The 22,831-nt window shown below is 45.6% G+C and overlaps 1 protein-coding gene across 2 annotated transcripts in view; it reads right to left on the bottom strand.

Annotated features, from left to right (window-relative positions):
• FAM219A (family with sequence similarity 219 member A) overlaps nt 1–22,831 on the bottom strand; it is a 57,169-nt gene that overhangs the window by 17,538 nt on the left and 16,800 nt on the right. For both annotated transcript variants that reach the window (XM_066616602.1, XM_066616603.1), the window contains exon 2: nt 18,089–18,188. In XM_066616602.1, the coding sequence (XP_066472699.1) occupies nt 18,089–18,188 (100 nt within the window). The remainder of the gene's footprint in view (nt 1–18,088; nt 18,189–22,831) is intronic.

Raw genomic sequence — 22,831 nt, 5'->3', positions numbered from 1 at the left:
GTGCAGTGGCACAGCAGCTAAAAAGCACTGAGTGAATGTATGATTTTGTTAGATGAATTGTTCCAACCAATGCACACAATACTGAGATTTGGAGAGTATAAGAACTTGTCCCACACACATAAGCAACTAAAAAGAGAAACAAAACCTAAATGCAGAACTGGGCCGAGAGAGACAAGCATCCTGCCCTCACAATTTGGTGCGACCTGCTTGTAGGAGCTGAAAGAGAGGGAGGTGAACAGAATGACAAAGTGTGACTTCAGGAACAAGGAAGCCTTTTGTTTGCTTCCAGTTCCAAGTCAGAAAGGGGCTGATGAAAGCCCACAGTGGTTTCCTGATCTGCTGCTCTCTTGTGCTGCCAAAGCCTCTCAAAGGGAGGAGAAGCACAAGATTTGTTAACGTGATGCACAAGGTAGATGGACCAAATCCTTGGAAAAGAGAGCTCTTCACTGTTCTTGCTCTACCCTTTCCATTTTACCAGCAAAGTCGTTTTTCCAAGTTATTTGTGAGCGCATGAATTCCATCCCCCTGCTGCTGTCTCCCATGGCTGAGCTCCTGCCCAGGTCACAACCCATAACAAACCTCTGCTTCCAGTTCAAACAGGAGCAACCAGACCCATGAGGCAGCAAGCTGAACTCCATTCCACAATGACTGACAGGCCAGAGAGCTTCAAAGCAACCCAACCCTTGCTCTGAGCAATGAAGACAGATAATGTGCCTGTGCATTCAGGAGATTCACGATGCCACCCAGTGTCAGATATGGGGAACGGAGGTTTCTCTCACCACCACAAGGCCAAGCGCAGGGCTTCCTTCACCCAAAGACATGAATGACAGGCACACAATTGTCTGGACAAGACATCACCGTCGGTGAGCGAGCTGAACTGGTTCACCTCTGAGCTGCCTGAGAAGCCAGCCTGTTCCCCACTGGCATGCCCCATCCAAGGGCCTGTTTCTTGGCCAGCCCAGGCAAGAGCGGGGACAGTCCCAGGCAAAGAGTGCCACGTCAGGGCAACCAGCAAAGGACTTGCATGTGCGCACGTGCAAGAGTCCAGTTCCAACGAAAGCTGCGGAGAGGCAAGGCACCCAGAGCTCACAGGCGTTTGCTTTGCTCAGCTTGAGGAATTATTTCTGTTCTGGGTTGCCTTTTCCAAGAAGTACCAGGGCCTGGTCTCGAGGCAAAAATTGCTGCTACTCCACTGAAACCAAGCAAATCTTGGTGCCCGGATGGGAGACTGTCTGGAAAGCTCACGTATGCTGCCTGGAGTTCTGTGAGGGAAGAATGGCAGAACACAGGAATAAGTACTGCCCCCAAGAGTTTCATTTGTGAAGATTTGTTTTTTGTTAGATTGTGACCACACAGGTCACAACATTGACTTTTTGGGAACACACACACACACACACACACACACCCTTGTTTTTCCCCAACATTTTCATTCTTCTGGATTTTCACATCTTTGGGTTGCAGCAAGAATGGGACTCAACAGACTTTTGATTTTGTACATTTAAATTTTTTAAAAGAAGTTTTATAAGTCCCGAGCAATAAAGTTAAGAGTTTTTCAGTCCTAGAAGCGAAAGAGAGAGAGAGAGAGAGAGAGGGTGGTGGCATGGCGAGTAGTCAGATACAAGCCAAGGCTTGCAAGTTTTGCTATTGCTCTGCTTTCCCCCTCCCCCTGCTGGGTATAGGCTCAACCAAAAGGGACAGATTTCCTTTCAGGCTATCAGTCAGGATAAAGGCACCCTAGAAACAGTGAAGTCACTTTCTGGAAGGCTGATTAGTCAGGTTAAGTTCCTTGAGAGAAAAAAAATTAAACACTTTCTAGAGTCCAGAAGAATCTGATCAATAGATTAGTACTTAGGGAAATTAAGCTGCTCCATTCTTCTTCAGGTTTTCATCATTTCGGGTAATCTGCTGAATGAGGACAATTCAAGAGAGCTCATGAGGGCTCTTACTTTGCTCCCAAACAATTAAGTTTCCAAGCTGTTTGTCAGGCCAGTTCAAGTAGTTTCTTTGTACCTGAAAAATGGAACAGGCCAATGCTGGACCCCAAGCAGCCTCACCCAGCATTTCTATTCTGGGTCAGGAGCTTCCTAATCCTTTATTCTCAGTATCTCAGACTGCGAAAGAGGCAAACCAGAACTTTGAACATGACACTCTTTAGGTCTGCATTATAAAAGGATCATAGTTGTGATCCAGAATAAGCTTGGAGCTTCAAGTTCAATTGACTATGAGAAGTCTTACCTTTCCCTGAACAGCTCCCGGGGCATACAGAAGAGGCTCTTGACAGCACAGTGCCTACAAAAGCCAGACTGGCTGCCTTGGTCCTCTACTCTGTGACTCCCTTTAATTAAATCCACAAATGCCTTCCAAGCATGACAAGGCGACATCCTATTAATGAATCGGCCAGGACCTTGGCAGATGCAGCATTCAGCTGATGCGCACGGAAAGGTCACACAATACCAAGGTAGAGCTGTGCTGTCCCCACACGTCAGAGAAGATCATCCCCACCCCAGGTAGCTGACACTACAGCTCCAACTTTGCAACAGCACAGAGACGCCTTACACATTCAGAGCCCGCCTCCTAGAGCGCACAAGAGCTGTTCCAAGACAATGCTGCCTCTTGGGAAGAAAGAATGAGAAACAAGAGACCCCCCCATAAGTGTGAAAAAGGGGTGTTGAGCCCCCAGCACTCTTTCTGCCTTCTCCAGTGGAGGGAGCAGGGCTCCTCTCCAATTCTGCTAGGTTCTCCAGTTGAAAACAAGAGGAGAGGAAGAGAAAAAAGAGGAGAGCTGAATAGCTCTGCCACCACTGTACCCCTGTACTGTTCAGTGGAAAGCGGTGCAAAAATAAAAGCTAGATCATCAGATGGGTTGCAGCAAGATCCAGGTTTCCTCCCCCCCATGGAACATGCTCACACAGCACTTGGTATAACACAAACACCCTATCTCCAACTGAGGTTTCTATATGTAATCACAACACAAATGCCACAAGGAAAATAAAAGCACACATTCTATTCAAACTATGTCTGCCACCTGCATGGTATCGTCTGTGCAATCCTCTATTCTGCCCTTTAACAATCTCCTCTGTGTCTCTTCTGTGCTCAGAGAACAGCAGAGTGTAAGATGGTTGTGAGAAACCATGTAAAAAACAGTTCCGGGGAGGCCTCAAGGATTCTTGAGAACCACTAAGACACTCATCAAGCTTTGAGACAACTGCCCTGTCATAAAGCAGGTACCCAAACTCTTGATATGAGGTTTTGTTGCAACTCAGAGCAACAGCAAAAGAGACAAGCAAAAAGAGAACAAGATCCAAACAAATGCTGTTCCAAGGCATCCTAGGTGATTGAATTCATCAATTTCTAGGCAAAAACCTCCACACTCCAATGCAGGGCAACAAATAACAAATACTTTACATTTATACAGGACTTTCTAAACGTGCAAAGCATTACTCTGGTGATGTCCTTACAACAACCTTGTCTTATTTTACCCATCTTACAGGCGGGGAGCGGAGGCTGAGAGGGAAGGCCAAAGGCCACCCTCTGGAAGGAATTCATGACAGAGTCAAGCTTTAAGATCAGGGAAGTCCAACTGCCACCCCAACTCAAATAATATTTTTGTTTTGCAGGACTACAGTGCTGGCAGTTTGCTGCTTTACTGCTTTTTGCTTGATTCTCATGAAAATAATACTCTTCTTTGAATCAGGAACACAACAGATCAGGCCTGCAGCCAAAATCATGTGAGTGAACAGCAAGCAAAGGTCTCTGATGAGAGTATTGCTCCACTGGGACAGCATCTAGAACAGACTCTCCTTGGTTGCTACCTGCTGAATTCCAAGAGCAAGGGATAGCCGGAGTAGAGTCTCTGATGAAGTTTTCAGCCAAAATGGGCAAGGTCATACAGAAGAAGGTGGGCCTTCAGATGATCCAATCCCAAGCCACACAGGGCTTTAGGAGACAAAACTAGCACTCTGAGTTATTTCCCAGCTTGCAGCTAAATATAAAACTGAAGCACTGATAAAGTAACATGGCAAGTCTTTATTAGCAACCTGGATACTGTGTCTTCAATCAGCTGAGGTCTGACTGTTTTTCAAGGGCGGAAATTGATCCCAGGTATGACCACGGCATGAATAACTGTGGCAAGATAATCCCCCCCAAAAACACACACACAGTGCAAATGCAGCTGACACATCCTCTGAAGACAGCAAAAGAAAGCTCCTAGTCAGGCACCACTTGAGCATCCACAGCTGAAGCAAGGTACTAAAGCACCTCCAAGCTGTGTACCGGATCTGGGATGGGGGGAGTGCAATCCCATCCAGAACACATGAAGCACCACCTCCACGAACAGTTTAGCCCCCTACGCTCAGCACCTTTGAATGGAGTTTCACTCTATGGATCTGGTTTCTTCCAAGATGTGCATTTGCTCCAGCACTGGAAAGGTGCGATATAAATCGTTTAAGTAAGTAATAAATAAAGTGTGGTTCAAAGGGAATGGGGCATTGAGCAGAGATCCCCATGTGCTCTCGTGGAAGTCCTGTGTGCCAATATAATGTTAAGCCACATTATCAGGCTTTAGTCAAGAAGAGCCTATTACAAAAAGAGCATATAGATAGAATGGCCAAGGAAGGGGGAGGTCTGATGATATTCTCCAGGGAGCAGTCAGAGGAACTGAACAAGCATTTTTCTGCACAATCTGCCCTCTTTCAGGGCTGCTCATAAAATCTGAACCATCTTTAAGAGTAAGCTGCCCAGTCATAGAGCATGTGCCTTTGTGCACTGCACAGAACACCAAAAGATAAAATATTCAAAATGCAGACTCGTAACAAAACGGCTAATATTATAATGCCATTGTGCAAATCGATGGTAAGGCTACACCTGGAGTATTGTGTCCAGTTCTGGTCGCCACATCTCAAAAAAGACATAGTGGAAATGGAAAAGGTGCAAAAGAGAGCGACTAAGCTGATTACGGGGCTGGGGCACCTTCCTTATGAGGAAAGGCTATGGCGTTTGGGCCTCTTCTGTCTAGAAAAGAGGTGCCTGAGGGGGGATATTATTGAGACATACAAAATCATATAGGGAATGGACAGAGTCAATAGAGAGCCACTCTTTTCCCTCTCACATAACACCACAACCAGGGGACAGCCATGTGTGTTGGGAGAATTAGGACAGAGAGAAGAAAATATTTCTTTACCCAGCATGTAATTAGTTTGTGGAAGTGTTTGCCACAGGAAATAGTGATGGCATCTTGCCTGGATGCCTTTAAGAGGGGATTGGACAAATTTCTGGAGGAAAAATTCATTACGGCTTACAAGCCATAGTAGGTATAAGCAAGCTCTTAGTTTTAGAGGCAGGCTGCCTCTGACTGCCAGATGTAGGGGAGGGCACCGGGCACAGGTTGTGTCTGTTGTCTTGTGTGCTCCCTGGGGCATTTGGTGGGCCACTGTGAGATAGAGGAAGCTGGAGTAGATGAGCCTTTGGCCTGATCGAGCAGGGCTCTTCTTATGTTGAGTCAATGAGGGTCAGATAATATTGCCCTATGAAGCAGAAGGGGCCTGCAGGCCAACAGTTGACCATCCTTGGTTGGCTGCGTACTAGAAGCCAGGGCTCTAGCTCTCTGGATGGGACAGCAATACCACGATTTCCATTACACAAAAGCCCCAAATTGATGTCAGATTGCCTTCTTTTACAATGCAGGTATTATTACCTAAAGAAGTGAAGGGAAAAAAGGCAAGGCAGTTGAAGAACACAAGTCACTCTTTTTTGGCAACCTGAGCTGGGTCTCCAGAGGTAAGACTACTACATTAACACCAAAGTTCATTCTCAGCCCAGGTTTCTGTACAAATGAAATCTGAGATGTAATTTTCAGTCTCATGTTCCAATGAATGTCAGCCTAGGGGATTCATAAAGGTTTTCCCTGGGGTAAAAGGCTAGGCTTGTTGTGGAAAATGATCTTTTTTAGGCCAGGTGACCCTTTTAAGGACCTGGAAAGGAAAATGAAGCTAATATTTTAACTCTGGGTCTGTGTGGTCCCTGGTACAGGAAGTACTGTGGTGGATTACCACATCTCCTTGATTTTCAGAGAGTGATTTTGATAGGAACCCCTGAGGTTCAATATTTTCCTGGGAGGGAGTTTTTGCCCAGATGGCCCCCCTCTGCCTGGCCTGATTGCTTGGGCTGGTGGCAGTAGATAACTTCTACCAAGGTTTTTCCTCATTTAGATGTGTGTCCAAACAGGAGTGAGAGGGGAGTGGGAAGGGAGTGAGTATGCTAACCACTAGACACAGCTGCCCTGGATCAGCCTGCAGACACTGAGAGCCCCCTCCCTCTCCCTTAACAGCATCCAAAGGGGATAGGCCAGGACAAGACGTCAAAGGTCTTGAACAGTGAAATCAAGAGTGAAAGAAAGAACAGGAAAGTAAAAAAATCAAACATAGTAGTAGCCCATTGGCCACAGATGTCATTTTAAAGAAGAACACACAAATAAAAATCACAGTATCACTGGTACTACCCGCGGTCGGGCCTCAACCAGAGGCCTAGGATCATTGCAGGTATTGACGGATAATCGACGCAGTTCCAATAATAGCAGCTCTTTGCAGCTTAGCGAGTGTAATTGCTGGTGCAGTCAGTTGTTGCAAATTGTTGTAAAAATTTGCAGAGATGGTTCCTAGTGCGCCTATGATTACTGGCAGCACTTTAGTGTGTTTCATCCACAATCGGGTGGTTTCTAGACACAGTTCGTGGTACTTGTCTATTTTTTCATGTTCCTTTTCTACCACCCTGTGGTATGAACACGGTTACATGAAATTACTTGAGGGCCTGTACAAGAGGGACGGGCTCCATTTGAACCAGAATGGAACCAGACTGCTGGCGCATAACATTAAAAAGGTGGCAGAGCAGCTTTTAAACTGATCCCTGGGGGAAGGCCGACAGGAGCCGAGGGGCATCCGGTTCGGGACTCCTCATCCCTATGGGATGAGGATGGGGAGGTTAGAGAACAACAAGACAAAGGCAGGGTAGGAGAAGAAATTGGGAAAGGTAGGGTGATGGGATGTGATAGACGGTTTGGCACAATGAGAGGATGCGGGGACAAAGGAGCGAATAAGCAGCCCATCCTGGGGCATTCCGTGTATAAATGCTTTTATGCGAATGCCCGAAGTCTACGAGCAAAGGTGGGAGAACTGGAATGTCTGGTGACAAGGGAAAATATTGACATAGTGGGCATAACGGAAACCTGGTGGAATGCGGAGAATCAGTGGGATACCGCAATCCCGGGCTATAAACTCTACAGGAGGGACAGGCAGGGGCGTGTTGGAGGTGGGGTGGCCCTTTATGTTAAGGAAGGGATAGAATCCAGCAAAGTAGAGATTGAAGGTGGGTCCGACTCCACCGTAGAATCTCTGTGGGTTAAATTACCAGGCTTGTGCAGCAATGTAATACTGGGGGCGTGCTATCGTCCTCCAGACCAGAAATCTGATGGGGACCTTGAAATGAGGAAACAGACCAGGGAGGTGACAAGGAGGGACAGGGTTGTAATCATGGGGGACTTCAATTATCCTCATATTGACTGGGTCAATTTGTGTTCTGGTCACGATAAGGAAACCAGATTTCTTGACGTGCTAAATGACTGTGGCTTAGATCAGCTAGTCACGGAGCCCACCAGAGGACAGGTGACTCTGGATTTAATTTTGTGCAGTACGCAGGACCTGGTTAGAGATGTAAACGTTACTGAGCCATTGGGGAACAGTGATCATGCTGCGATCCGTTTTGACGTGCACGTTGGGGGAAGAATACCAGGCAAATCTCTAACAAAAACCCTTGACTTCCGACGGGCGGACTTCCCTCAAATGAGGAGGCTGGTTAGAAGGAGGTTGAAAGGGAGGGTAAAAAGAGTCCAGTCTCTCCAGAGTGCATGGAGGCTGCTTAAAACAACAGTAATAGAGGCCCAGCAGAGGTGCATACCGCAAAGAAAGAAGGGTTCTACTAAATCCAGGAGAGTGCCCGCATGGCTAACCAGCCAAGTTAGAGAGGCTGTGAAGGGCAAGGAAGCTTCCTTCCGTAAATGGAAGTCTTGCCCTAATGAAGAGAATAAAAAGGAACATAAACTGTGGCAAAAGAAATGTAAGAAGGTGATAGGGGAGGCCAAGCGAGACTATGAGGAACGCATGGCCAGCAACATTAAGGGGAATAATAAAAGCTTCTTCAAATATGTTAGAAGCAGGAAACCCGCCAGAGAAGCGGTTGGCCCTCTGGATGGTGAGGGAGGGAAAGGGGAGATAAAAGGAGACTTAGAGATGGCAGAGAAATTAAATGAGTTCTTTGCATCTGTCTTCACGGCAGAAGACCTCGGGCAGATACCGCTGCCCGAACGGCCCCTCCTAACCGAGGAGTTAAGTCAGATAGAGGTTAAAAGAGAAGATGTTTCAGACCTCATTGATAAATTAAAGATCAATAAGTCACCGGGCCCTGATGGCATACACCCAAGGGTTATTAAGGAATTGAAGAATGAAGTTGCAGATCTCTTGACTAAGGTATGCAACTTGTCTCTCAAAACGGCCACAGTGCCAGAAGATTGGAGGATAGCAAATGTCACGCCTATTTTTAAAAAGGGAAAGAGGGGGGACCCGGGAAACTATAGGCCGGTCAGCCTAACATCCATACCGGGTAAGATGGTGGAATGCCTCATCAAAGATAGGATCTCAAAACACATAGACGAACAGGCCTTGCTGAGGGAGAGTCAGCATGGCTTCTGTAAGGGTAAGTCTTGCCTCACAAACCTTATAGAATTCTTTGAAAAGGTCAACAGGCATGTGGATGCGGGAGAACCCGTGGACATTATATATCTGGACTTTCAGAAGGCGTTTGACACGGTCCCTCACCAAAGGCTACTGAAAAAACTCCACAGTCAGGGAATTAGAGGACAGGTCCTCTCGTGGATTGAGAACTGGTTGGAGGCCAGGAAGCAGAGAGTGGGTGTCAATGGGCAATTTTCACAGTGGAGAGAGGTGAAAAGCGGTGTGCCCCAAGGATCTGTCCTGGGACCGGTGCTTTTCAACCTCTTCATAAATGACCTGGAGACAGGGTTGAGCAGTGAAGTGGCTAAGTTTGCAGACGACACCAAACTTTTCCGAGTGGTAAAGACCAGAAGTGATTGTGAGGAGCTCCAGAAAGATCTCTCCAGACTGGCAGAATGGGCAGCAAAATGGCAGATGCGCTTCAATGTCAGTAAGTGTAAGGTCATGCACATTGGGGCAAAAAATCAAAACTTTAGATATAGGCTGATGGGTTCTGAGCTGTCTGTGACAGATCAGGAGAGAGATCTTGGGGTGGTGGTGGACAGGTCGATGAAAGTGTCGACCCAATGTGCGGTGGCAGTGAAGAAGGCCAATTCTATGCTTGGGATCATTAGGAAGGGTATTGAGAACAAAACGGTTAGTATTATAATGCCGTTGTACAAATTGATGGTAAGGCCACACCTGGAGTATTGTGTCCAGTTCTGGTCGCCGCATCTCAAAAAAGACATAGTGGAAATGGAAAAGGTGCAAAAGAGAGCGACTAAGATGATTACGGGGCTGGGGCACCTTCCTTATGAGGAAAGGCTACGGCGTTTGGGCCTCTTCAGCCTAGAAAAGAGACGCTTGAGGGGGGACATGATTGAGACATACAAAATTATGCAGGGGATGGACAGAGTGGATAGGGAGATGCTCTTTACACTCTCACATAATACCAGAACCAGGGGACATCCACTAAAATTGAGTGTTGGGCGGGTTAGGACAGACAAAAGAAAATATTTCTTTACTCAGCGTGTGGTCGGTCTGTGGAACTCCTTGCCACAAGATGTGGTGCTGGCGTCTAGCCTAGATGCCTTTAAAAGGGGATTGGATGAGTTTCTGGAGGAAAAATCCATTATGGGGTACAAGCCATGATGTGTATGCGCAACCTCCTGATTTTAGGAATGGGTTAAGTCAGAATGCCAGATGTAGGGGAGAGCACCAGGATGAGGTCTCTTGTTATCTGGTGTGCTCCCTGGGGCATTTGGTGGGCCGCTGTGAGATACAGGAAGCTGGACTAGATGGGCCTATGGCCTGATCCAGTGGGGCTGTTCTTATGTTCTTATGTTACTTCATTAAAAATGACATTTGTGGCCAATGGGCTATGATTATGTTTTACTACTCAAAATGGTAGAGAGGGGGGAACGTGGAAGGGAGAGGAGGAATGTTGCAGTACAGGGGCCCCCATATCTGCAGTTTTACTTATCTGTGGATACAAGAGCCCTCGCCTCATGCAATTTTAATATTGTGTTAGCACAAATTTAAGACTTACCCAGGTGAAGATTCTTCCTTAAAATGAGGTTGCTATAAGCTTAGTTGCTCACGGCAGACAGTTGCTTAAAAAAAGTTACACGGAGGTTAACAGGAAGTGGTTAAGGAAGCCTGAAGGTCACTATGAATTGCTACACTTATAGAGACCTTGTTTAAGGAAGAATTTTTGCCTGGGTAAGTCCTAAAGTTGTGCTAATGGGTGAGTGCGGGGGAGGCGTGCAGGTGTCCCCAGTATCTGTGGGAGGTTCGCAGTCCTATATTTTCACATATTATAAAAATACATCTATCCCTCACTTTCAGGTACACTAAAGGACATTCAAGGTGGCTAACGGTTCCATTAAAATTTAAGACCACAACACAAAATGAACCACCAGAGAACAGTCAGGACAGCATAGCATCATCACTGAAAGGAGGAAAGGGCATTAAGTTACCTTACAAATTTATAACCCACTTTTTCAAATGCTCAAAGTGGTATACAATGTAACAATTTTAAATTGTTTACACAAGATATATAAATGACATAAAAATAAACACTATACAAGTTGAGTCTCGTTATTCGCAAGGGTTCCATTCCCAGAACTCACTTAGATGGAAAAATCGCATTAAAGCAAATTCATTTAAAAAACAATGTCTCTTTGCTTGTATTGGCAACCTTCAGTCTCGAAAGACTATGGTATCGCGCTCTGAAAGGTGGTTCTGGCACAGCGTCTAGTGTGGCTGAAAAGGCCAATCCGGGAGTGACAATCCCTTCCACACCGGGAGCAAGTGCAGTCTGTCCCTGGTCTGTCTCCCTGGCTATGGGCCTTCCTTCTTTGCCTCTTAGCCTCAGACTGTTGGCAAAGTGTCTCTTCAAACTGGGAAAGGCCATGCTGCACAGCCTGCCTCCAAGCGGGCCGCTCAGAGGCCAGTGTTTCCCACTTGTTGAGGTCCATCCCTAAGGCCTTCAGATCCCTCTTGCAGATGTCCTTGTATCGCAGCTGTGGTCTACCTGTAGGGCGCTTTCCTTGCACGAGTTCTCCATAGAGGAGATCCTTTGGGATCCGGCCATCATCCATTCTCACGACATGACCAAGCCAACGCAGGCGTCTCTGTTTCAGCAGTGAATACATGCTAGGGATTCCAGCACGTTCCAGGACTGTGTTGTTTGGAACTTTGTCCTGCCAGGTGATGCCGAGGATGCGTCGGAGGCAGCGCATGTGGAAAGCGCTCAGTTTCCTCTCCTGTTGTGAGCAAAGAGTCCATGACTCGCTGCAGTACAGAAGTGTACTCAGGACGCAAGCTCTGTAGACCTGGATCTTGGTATGTTCCGTCAGCTTCTTGTTGGACCAGACTCTCTTTGTGAGTCTGGAAAACGTGGTAGCTGCTTTACCGATGCGCTTGTTTAGCTCGGTATCGAGAGAATGAGTGTCGGAGATCGTTGAGCCAAGGTACACAAAGTCATGGACAACCTCCAGTTCATGCTCAGAGATTGTAATGCAGGGAGGTGAGTCCACATCCTGAACCATGACCTGTGTTTTCTTCAGGCTGACTGTCAGTCCAAAATCTTGGCAGGCCTTGCTAAAACGATCCATGAGCTGCTGGAGATCTTTGGCAGAGTGGGTAGTGACAGCTGCATCGTCGGCAAAGAGGAAGTCACGCAGACATTTCAGCTGGACTTTGGATTTTGCTCTCAGTCTGGAGAGGTTGAAGAGCTTTCCGTCTGATCTGGTCCGGAGATAGATGCCTTCTGTTGCAGTTCCAAAGGCCTGCTTCAGCAGGACAGCGAAGAAAATCCCAAACAAGGTTGGTGCAAGAACACAGCCCTGCTTCACTCCGCTTCGGATGTCAAAAGGGTCTGATGTGGAGCCATCGAAGACAACAGTGCCCTTCATGTCCTTGTGGAAAGATCTGATGATGCTGAGGAGCCTGGGTGGACATCCAATCTTGGGGAGAATCTTGAAGAGGCCGTCTCTGCTGACCAGGTCAAAAGCCTTTGTGAGATCTATGAAGGCTATAAAGAGTGGCTGTCGTTGTTCCCTGCATTTCTCCTGCAGTTGTCTAAGGGAGAATACCATATCAGTGGTGGACCTGTTGGCTCGGAATCCACACTGCGATTCTGGATAGACGCTCTCTGCAAGTACCTGGAGCCTCTTTAGTACAACTCGGGCAAACAGCTTTCCTACAACGCTAAGGAGAGAGATGCCGCGGTAGTTGTTGCAGTCACCCCTGTCACCTTTGTTCTTGTACAGCGTGATGATGTTTGCATCCCTCATGTCTTGAGGTACTCCACCTTCTCTCCAGCAGAGACAGAGGATTTCATGCAGCTCAGTGACGATGATCTGTTTGCAGCATTTTAGGAAATCTGGAAATTTTAGGAAATCTGGAATTTTAGGAAATCTGGATGCATTTCATCTGTTGGATGAAATGTTCCCATCTGTTGGATGCGAGAAACAATGTCTCTTTGCTAGGCAATTTAAAAATAGCCTTGTTAACCTTTGTGATGTATGAGAGAGTCATTAGGTGACAACCCATCAATCAGTCTCTCTCCAGGTGCTTAGAAAGGCTTCACTCCAAGCCAGCAATCCCTCCCTTCTTCCTCAGCTGGGAATGAATGCAGGAGATTCTTTCACTTGTTCAGGGAGAAGGGAGGGGTCACTTGCTGAGGAGTGAAGCTGTTCTAAGTGGCTGGAGAGAGTGATTGATGGATTGTCAGCCAGCTGCCTTCTCTCGCATTAACAAGGCTATTGTTAAATCTTTATTCCTTTAATTTAAAGAGCCCTCCTCATCAAATTGAGATAAAACTGTGGGTGAAAAAATCCGTGGATAATTAGGTCATACCTGTAAATGATAATCAGAATCTACCAATTAGGAGTGAGAATGCTGATTGGTCAGGTTCCCAAGAGACCCTTGGCTGTGGCACCACCACACAGGAGCAGGAACATTGACACTCCCTCTGCCAGGCCGCATTGCTTCCACACTGGAGGTATGTGCTACGCTGGTACATGAGCGCAAGCATGTTCATGATATGCAAATATTTCCATAAGAGGCAAAGCATTTTCCCTGGAGTACTGTCACAGGCAAGGGCTTCTCAGCACTCTGTCTGCAAGAGTGATGAGTGTTGAAACAAACCCACTGAGATAATAATAAAATAAAGAACAGAACGGCGCTTGAATTGGATTAGTGCATCTCTGCTCAGGACTGAGGAAATGACATTCAGGAAAAGCCCAGGGCCTACTGGGAATAATCAAGCTGGCGGTTGCCATGACTGTGCAAGGGAAGCCAGTAGCCCTTGCTTACTTGCTAAGCACTTCTCGTCCAAATGCAAAGTTAGATTCCAATATCATACAGTGCTCAATATGCATTTTCTTTTGTGCCCAAATCCTCCCTCCCTGGCTACTCTGAACAGCAGGTAGCAGTTTAGCAATGGGTGGGGTTAATGAGGCAGTGTTGCTCTCCCCCACATGAACCTTGGCTCTACCATAACTCATTTTTTATTCTAAAAGGTACAAACAGAGCTAAAAAATGAGACATTCTCTCAAAGAAGGGCAAAGAGCAGACCCAGTTTACACCTGAGGCTGCAACACAGACAAGGAGATCAGAAGAGACACGGAACTGCAGCTTCAGAATGAGATGCTGGAAGCCTGGAACCCAGCAATTGCTCTGTTACAGAAGGCTTGAACCCTTTCAGCAAAGTATCAGTAATTCATGCACACAAAAACAAATTTCTCCAACCATTCACTGTCTGTTCCATGAACCTTCCAAGTAGATAACTCTCCTGGTTTCAGTTATCACTGGAAAATTCACAAAAGCAGGAGGAGGGTGGCCATTCCCTGCCAACGGCATCTATGCTGCTTACTCTTGCCTCCATACCCTCCTTCCTGCTCTGTGGCCTCTCTCATGTCAATTTGGAGACTGCAAGCTCACCAGGGCAGGGACGTCATTCCGCTTCATGTAAAGAGCTGTGCACAATGTTGGGACTAAATAAAATAAAAACGATACTCCTGAGTTACATAGTATCTTAACAAAGAGGTACCATTTTTCATCTGAAGACTACCCTCCACAGCAGTACGTATGTAATCCTTTTAAGAAGCCATTTGGACGAGAGGTCACCGCAGTGCCCTGTGACATGAATTCTCAAAATTAAGAGCTTTGCTTCAAAACATGCTTCCTTTCATTTGGCCTTTACCTAATTACTTTACCTTTCATTTGGCCTTTACCTTTACTGGGGACCCTTGAATTCTTTATTTAAGATACATATTGCCCACTTTTCTCCTCCTGCAAGAGGCACACGTGTGGTCACTAACACAGTAACACAAAAAAATTAAAAGCCATTTCTGCCCCAACATTCACAACAGGGATCAAATGTATACACCTGTGGGTTGGGAAGAAATAGGTTAATCAGTATTTATACATTATCCACACCCACCCTGGAACAGATTTGGGAAGCAGAAGTGTTTATTCCCCATCACTGTGAGCTTCCTGTCTAGTCAATTACCTATCGCTATGATGACCCATCCATACAATGGCCTGCAATTCTAGCTTTAATCATGCTTGCTATCAATTTATCAGGGACAAAATGATATGAAGTATGATTGGATCGTGCAGACCTGGCCACGGTGATCCATGCCACGGTGACATCGAGGTTAGATTATTGTAACGCGCTCTATGTGGGGCTGCCCCTGAAGACGGTTCGGAAACTGCAATTAGTGCAGAATGCGGCAGCCCGTGTGGTCACTGGAGCTAGGCGGTTTGACTCTGTCAGTCCGCTTCTCCGGGGGCTACATTGGCTGCCCATTCGTTTCCGGGCCCAATTCAAGGTGCTGGTCTTGACCTTTAAAGCCCAATACTGCTCTGGGCCAGGATATCTTAGAGACCGCCTACTCCCGTACAATCTGGCTCGTCCTCTCAGGTCATCAGAGAAGGCCTTTTTGCAAGTGCCGCCACCCAAGGAGGTCCAGGGGGCGGCTGCAAGAAATAGGGCCTTCTCGGTAGTGGCACCAACATTATGGAACTCCCTTCCCCTTGACTTGAGAATGGCTCCCTCTCTTGAGAGTTTCCGGCGAGGCCTGAAGACACTGCTGTTTACACAAGCCTTCTGATTCTTTGGCCTTTTTAACATTTTTTTACACATTTTGTAGTTTTTACAGGCCTGATTCCTCTGTAACTTGCTCTTTTGTACTCTTTTGTACTCTTTTTATTATTATTATTATTATTATTATTATTATTATTATTATTATTATAAAAATTAGTGCCACTGGCTTCCAGTCCTCCAGTGATGAGGCAAATTTAAGATATAACTTGCATATTTTTGCTATGTGAAGTTGGCGACCTATTTGTTAGGCTACTAAACCTCCTCCTAGACCACAACGTGATGTTTCATTAGCACCAACGTTTCTGTGGACGTTCAAGGGTACTATTTCAGTTTCTGGGGGATGTGGGAAACCAGGACAAAATCTACAACCATGCTCAAAGGCCTGCCCTAGGTTACAATCAGGATTTAATTGCATACAATCTAACCTGCCCCCCCACCATTGTGCTCTATCTCAGCAAGAGACACAGGTGCTCTTCAGCAACAGTGATATCTGGCCTAAGTCAAAATCTGTCCCCTTGGCTAAGGAACCATCAATCAAGCTTTAAGGCCATAAGGACAAGAACAGAGTGACATTATCTTTAATGTGTAAACTCTGTTACCCCCTTCATTCTCTTCCAGGCAGCACAGTAATTTTCTTCCCTTGATGGATCAATACCATTTAATAGATAAGACAGCAGTATTACCACCACATAACATGTGCAAGTCAGTCTGCACTGTCTCCTTATTGCTTCCCCAAACATTATTTCTTTGACATCTATAAAGACAGACTCTAAAACGCAAAGACAAACCATTAACCTGAGGTCACTAAGACCTGTACTAACATACCACTCCACACAGAGGAACAAGGCTACAATTCAGATCCAGAGCTAGATTCTGAGCCAGACAACTCAATGCAGAGCAACTTGCTTGAGTTGTGTAGGTGCTCATTTCAAAGGAATACACCAGGCTAACACCAACAGCCAGTGCCTGGTAAAATACAAAAATGAAAGAGACCATCTGGAGTTCGGAGATTTAGCGATTATATGAATTGTGTGCCGCGCACACAAAATTTAGCTACAGCTCCCCAGCTCCTGAAGTCTACCCGAGACTTTCAGTGTAGAAAAGAGATGTTTTACCTTTATGCAATGCAAACACTTGAAAATCAGTTGTAGAAAATAATCAGACAAGCACCATTTACACAGCCAAGAGAAACAGTTTATTTATAGCCTGAAGTCACTAGTGCACAAAGCCCAGTGGCTCACAACACTCTTAGAATGTAATAAGCATTCCATTGCCTTGTGCAATTCAAGCCTCTGGAGGAAGTGCTAGCATCTCCTAGCCCTCCAGTGCAAAACTTTCTGATTTCCCTGCAGCAAAGATAACAGAAAAGGCAAGTGTGGAGTGTACACTCCACAATGAACAGTGAGGGGGGGAGAAAAATCTAAGCACTACTGAGAGCTAGTGCAAAATACTGAACTGTGAACCAGGAAGCCCCCATTTCTGACTGCATCTGCCATAAACCCACCTGTTTAATTTAGACAAAACACAAAGATCAGTCTCAGCACCACACCTGCAATACAGGAACAACTATAGAACAACCCCAAAAGGTGGGTAAGGATTGAGAATGGACCTGATGCACTTTGGTCACATTTATGGGTAAGTATCATGGTGAGTTGGCAGAACGCCTGCAATTCTCAGCTGTCTGTTCTCCCTTTCTACAGTATGGCAAAGGGAGAGGAAATCACGAAAGGCTGTGTACTTTACTTTGTTCAAACTCTCATACAACCCTGAGTAGAGGACATTATAAATCAGCAGCACACTCCATAGAGACCAGAAGCTCAAAACAGAGGATGCAAACTTCTCTGAAAAAACTGTTCATGTGCTTTCCAAAATTTTCTCCTTTCCCCATCAAGATCCTGCTGCTTTGAAAAACAGATTTTTAAACCTGTTTGTGACACAGAATAGTTTTAATTTCTATTATCTCTTCTCAGCCCTGACTTGTTTCTGTAGGCTTGCCAGCATCAATTTCATAGTCAGCAGCTGTTAAGATGAAGGCCTTGTGTCTACACTACACAATTCTCTGTAAAACTGGAGCCATTTTCTAAATGAAATATAAGGTGTCTGGTCTTGGAAACAACTTGTCCTGTAGCATATGAGCTATTCCAACAAGCTCTACAAGAGACTACAAAAAATGGACAGCTGACAATTATGAAAACTAAAGAGAACTACAAGGATTTGACAAAATATACTGTTATGACACTCCCACAGTTTCCTTGGGCAACGATCTACTCACTGGGAGACATTCTTCTGAGAGTTTTAAAGAGTGATATGTGCCATTTCTGAAGTGATATATACCCAGTCCTACCAGACTCAATTTCATACAATCGAAATGTGACCATGCCAGAGCACGTATGTCCTGCTCCTATCATGGCATGCAGAAGTGCTACACCTCATCACACATGGGAGTTTAGTACAAGAGGTAATTCTGCAGACTCTCTCACGCAGCTAGACAGCAATTCCCCTATGTGTTGGGATGGGGACAGAGCATGTATGCTCTGCTGCTTTCACATCATAATTAGGTGGAGAAGGGCCTGGGTGTAGCCCAAAGCAGCTCTGTGCCATCATAAAAACCTGAGCCACATCTCCATTAAAAATCCAAACAAATGAGTAAACTTCATAAGTAACACAAAAACCACAGAGCTCCTCTACTCTTTCTGGACACGAAACATACCTAGCTTCACTTGTAGCGGGGATGGTTTGTAATTCATCGCAACAGTCTCTCCCTCTCTTGTATCGCAATCTCTGTCAGAGATAGAAGCTTCTGTTGGATCCTGTGGAAAGAAAAATAAAGACATCAGGTGTGATTGAACAACGGCAGGGCTCAGACCAGTGCAGATTTCCTCACTTTCCAAATCAGAGCTAGAATTTACTTCTAAATTTATATTCCAGAGATTGGAGACCTTTAAGTACACCTTGCACCAAGGCTGCTATACATCAAATGTTTTGGCCTTTAGACTTCTATGGCAGACCACTTAGGCCACTGCGAACAGAACACCCATGTGTTTTGCATCTCATAAGAACATAAGAACAGCCCCACTGGATCAGGCCATAGGCCCATATAGTCCAGCTTCCTGTATCTCACAGCGGCCCACCAAATGCCCCAGGGGGCACACCAGATAACAAGAGACCTCATCCTGGTGCCCTCCCTTGCATCTGGCATTCTGACATAGCTCATTTCTAAAATCAGGAGGTTGCACATACACATCATGGCTTGTACCCCGTAATGGATTTTTCCTCCAGAAACTTGTCCAATCCCCTTTTAAAGGTGTGCAGGCTAGACGCCATCACAAGGTCAAGCAACCTATACTGGACATGTCCCAAAACCATTAAGCAGTGTAAGCTGCTAGACAGCTTGCACCTGAATACTTTGATTGATTCATTTTCATTCCGAACAGTTCATTCCAGTGAACTGAATTTATGTTATTGTATCAGGGAACTGATAGCTCAGTTATTCAAAGGGCAAAGACAACCAGGACGTTCTACTGTGCAAAACCCACTGAAAGTACTTTATTTCTTTATTTCAAGTCTTCATAAATAAAGACTATAAATAAAGTCTTTATTTATTACTTTATTTCAAGTCTCTTTCAAGTGTGGCCTCTGCTGGGCTCAGACGACCCTCTGGAGGTGAGGAGAGTCTCTGGAGGGTGAGAGGCGTTACCTGGTATCCACAGTTTCAGTTAACTGCAGGGGGTTCCAGAACAGAACCCCCATGCATATCAGGGCAAGCCTGTATATTGGCTGTACGCATGGAAAGAAATACAATAAGTCACAAAAGTTAACAGTTGCAGAGAACCTCTCAACAGATGTTTTATATAGACAGAAAAATATCTCTGAAGCCCAACTACCCCTATTCAGAGACCAAGCACACCACCCTATAGAATTAACTCTGCAAGGGGAAAATGTGTAACTACTACTATTTTGGTGATGATTTTGCAGTTTCACTTAGCAGATTTCCTTAACATTTTTGAGCTACTCCTACCCAATTTGATCTAGCAAAAAATGGCTCTTGCAAGAAATTGTCCCTGTGAAGAACAAGTTAAAAACAACTGGCTTAGGTCTGACTCCATCTTGCAGTTCCGCAGTCATTGGGAAGCAGCTGTCGGAACAGAGCTTGTTAGCAGGCTAAGAAACGGCTCCTCTTAGGACTCTCGCTTTGGCCAGGCTGGAAGCTTGATAAGAGAGCAGGGCATCAAGGCCTTGCTAATTGGGAATGGGAGCCAGCTGTGAATCTCCAGTTGGGAGGGGTCAGAGTGAGTGACTGGCAGCAACACCATCGTTTTCTGGAAAAATTGGCTGGTCCAAGGTTTTGATTGGCAACGCTACCCTTTGCTTATGCTCAGGAGTTAGAAAGATCTAGGTGAACCTTATGGATAAGCAAGCTAAGGAGCTTAGCTTTGTTTTAGCACTGTGTGTGAGTTGTATCTATTCTCTCAAATGCCTTACAAGTAGCATGTAACCATTTCTCTATTCCTTAAATAAATCATTCTATTGTTAGAACTGATTGTTTTCGGTGAGTAAGATAGGATTACAGCCTATGTTTTACTGAACATAATGGGCTTACTTGTGAGTAAAGCAAACACCATTTTCAAACATCTCTATTAAAACGAGCTGTTTGAAAATGGTATTATTCATTTTACTCAGAAGAAAGCCCATTGTGCTCAGTAAAACATAGGCTGTAATCCTATCCTAGTCACTGGAAACAAACATCTCTAATTATAACAGGCTTGTGTCTGTGTTAAGTACAGAGGAACCAATTCATCTATGTCTGTCTAGGTCACTTGGTCAACTACCATAAGACTTGGGGGATGAATAATAACTAATAATAACTAGGTATTTATCTACCACTTTTCTGGTCATAGGATTACTCCTCTGACTTTATTCAAGGCCGTTTACATAGGCAGGCATTTCTAAATCCCTCAAGGGGACTTTTACAATCATAGAGGTTTTCTCTTTCAAGAACCAACAACATTTCAGAATGGATCTTCCCGGTTCGGTCTCACTTCTGGCCTCCAGCTCTCCCACGCAGGCTGACAAGCAGCTCCATCTCTCACATGGAGGGCAGCCAAGACGCTTCTTGCTCACATCAAAAGCAGGTGGAATCACTCAGCTCAGCTTGTCAGCCCCTTCAAGGTCTCGCCATTCTCAGCCATTCAGGGAGCTGCCAGTGTCCTCGAACTGGCGACCTTCTGATGTTATCTTCGGGCTAACGGAGGCTCTACCCTCTAGACCAGAACTCCTGCCTGAATCCCTGGAGCTGAGGGATGCTCAGAGCTTGTAAGGGCTGAGGAGTTAAGCCCATAGGACTTCAGCTTCCCCTTGGCTGCAAGACTGGTGATTAGACTGGTGTAAGACTGTTGTCGCCTACTGTATCCCTGAAGACCTGTATACGCACCTGTTTGGCACATTTGGCTGGTCAAGTGGACATGTGCAAGAACTTGTATTCAATGCAAGGCTTTTTTGCCTAGCAACTGTGCCCCACTTTCTCATGGATTATTAAGATCTTTGAGACAGTGGGATACACAAGAACAAATTGGGAACACGTTTTTCTGACTCACTGGGAGTGTTGGGACAGAAGTGTGTAGGATCAGTCATAGAATGACAACAGCCCCTAGCACTAGCAACTTATAAACAACTAAAGAATCCTGGTCCTCTATACTTACTGGAGAGTAAATGGATGTATATGGTATCGAAGACAAAACTGGGCAGAACACAGAACTTCCTGTGTGCCTGGGCTTAGAAAGCCCTGGCTTGATGATGCCATCAAACCCGACTGGAGCCCCTGTGGCTTCTCCATCCAATCCCTTTACCTAGACAAGTAGGTTTGGGGGCCCAAAGGCAGATGCCTGCCACTCCTGCAGGAAGGAGTCTCCCTCCAAGAGAGCCAAGAATTTTCTGAATCCAGACATGTGTTTGCTAGTAAAGGAGTTTCATGCACACAGGTTGCTTTTGTACAGTTGCCCAGCAGCTATTTAGGCTGCTGAATCTGCCCAGAAGCTTCTGGGGAATTAAAAGTGTTAAAAATACAGAAAAATATGCAAAAACCAGGACAATCACCACAATGTCCTATTATTTTATCTTTGAGTGCTATAGTAGCCCTCTTGATATACTGTGAAATGAAGAGCAGCACAAGAGATTAATGCTGAAGTATCCTATATTTCTTCACATTTCTCAGGCTTCAATTTCTAAACTAAACCTGCTCCTCCCCACAAACCTCTGAGCTAACAGAGATGTTATTTATAATACCTCTACCTATTTCCTCTAGGAAAACAGGAAGGGGGGGACAGGAAGTTGCAATTGCTTGGTCCCTATGGCAACACCAGCAGTTTCCCTAAACCAGAATGCAACTTAATCAATATTAACTCTCCGCATCTAAATTAGAGGTTGGACAGGCATAAGGATAACACGGAGGTTATAGGTCAGGCGCACAGAAAGTAAACCAGGCTTCAGTGGTCAATTTCTTCTGGACGCTGGAATTCACACAGCAAATAATGAACTCGCTGCCACAAGGTGCAGCATTGACCACTAGCTTTAAAAGGGGAGTAGATAATTTCATGGAGTCTGTCAGTCACTACGTATTACTTCAGGGCTCGCCCAACACATTCTGATGCTTGTGGCAAAGGGTGAGATGCCCACCCCACAACCTGCAATTACAGGTGGGGCCTTGGAATCCATGGAGAATCCATTCTTGGACCCCTTCTGTTACCAAATATCATGAACAATGAAATCCATGATATCCACCCCTTTAAGCCCTCCAAAGGGGACCCTCCCCTCTGGAGGGATTTCTGAAGCACTGTGAGGCAGCGCATAACCGCCTGCTCCTTCTGCAGGCTTCAGAAAGGCCCGTACTGGCGATAAAACGCCATTTCCAGTTTCCTTCGAGAAACTAGAAGTGACATTTTTTCACCTTTTGAAGGGGGGTCTCAGAATGCCTTAAAAGGCAAAAAAACCCTTCCAGTTTCCTGAAGGAAACTGGAAGTGGCATTTTCTGCCACTACGGGCCATTTTGAAGACCAGAGAGGCAGCGGGTGGATGCATGCGGCCTCTCTGGGCTTCAGAAAGCCCTCCAGAGGGTACACCGTCCCCTGCAGTGGGCTCAGGTAGAGCTGAGTCCGACTCAATGTGGGTCCAGGGGACCCATGTTGAGCCAGATCCACAGATGAAAATTCTGCAGATAAACCGGCTTCCCCTATACACAAAATAAACCTATTTTGTATAGGTTTATACACCTATACACTATAAAAGCAAACTGTTTTTAGAAGCAAAAACAATAACTGATAATTATGCATTTTCTTCCAGTTAGAAGCACAGACACATTTTGAAAGGCCCAAGAATTTTGGACTTTAAGAACATGGGAAAGCAAAGCACAGTAGAAGGGTCAGATTCCTCTTTAAATCCAGATGAGTGAGTGTGGAAA

This window comes from Tiliqua scincoides, chromosome 2 (assembly GCF_035046505.1).
Source record: "Tiliqua scincoides isolate rTilSci1 chromosome 2, rTilSci1.hap2, whole genome shotgun sequence".
Classification (NCBI taxonomy): domain Eukaryota; kingdom Metazoa; phylum Chordata; class Lepidosauria; order Squamata; family Scincidae; genus Tiliqua; species Tiliqua scincoides.
The sequence above is the reverse complement of the archived record's forward strand: the minus strand, read 5'-3'. Positions and strand labels throughout refer to the sequence as shown.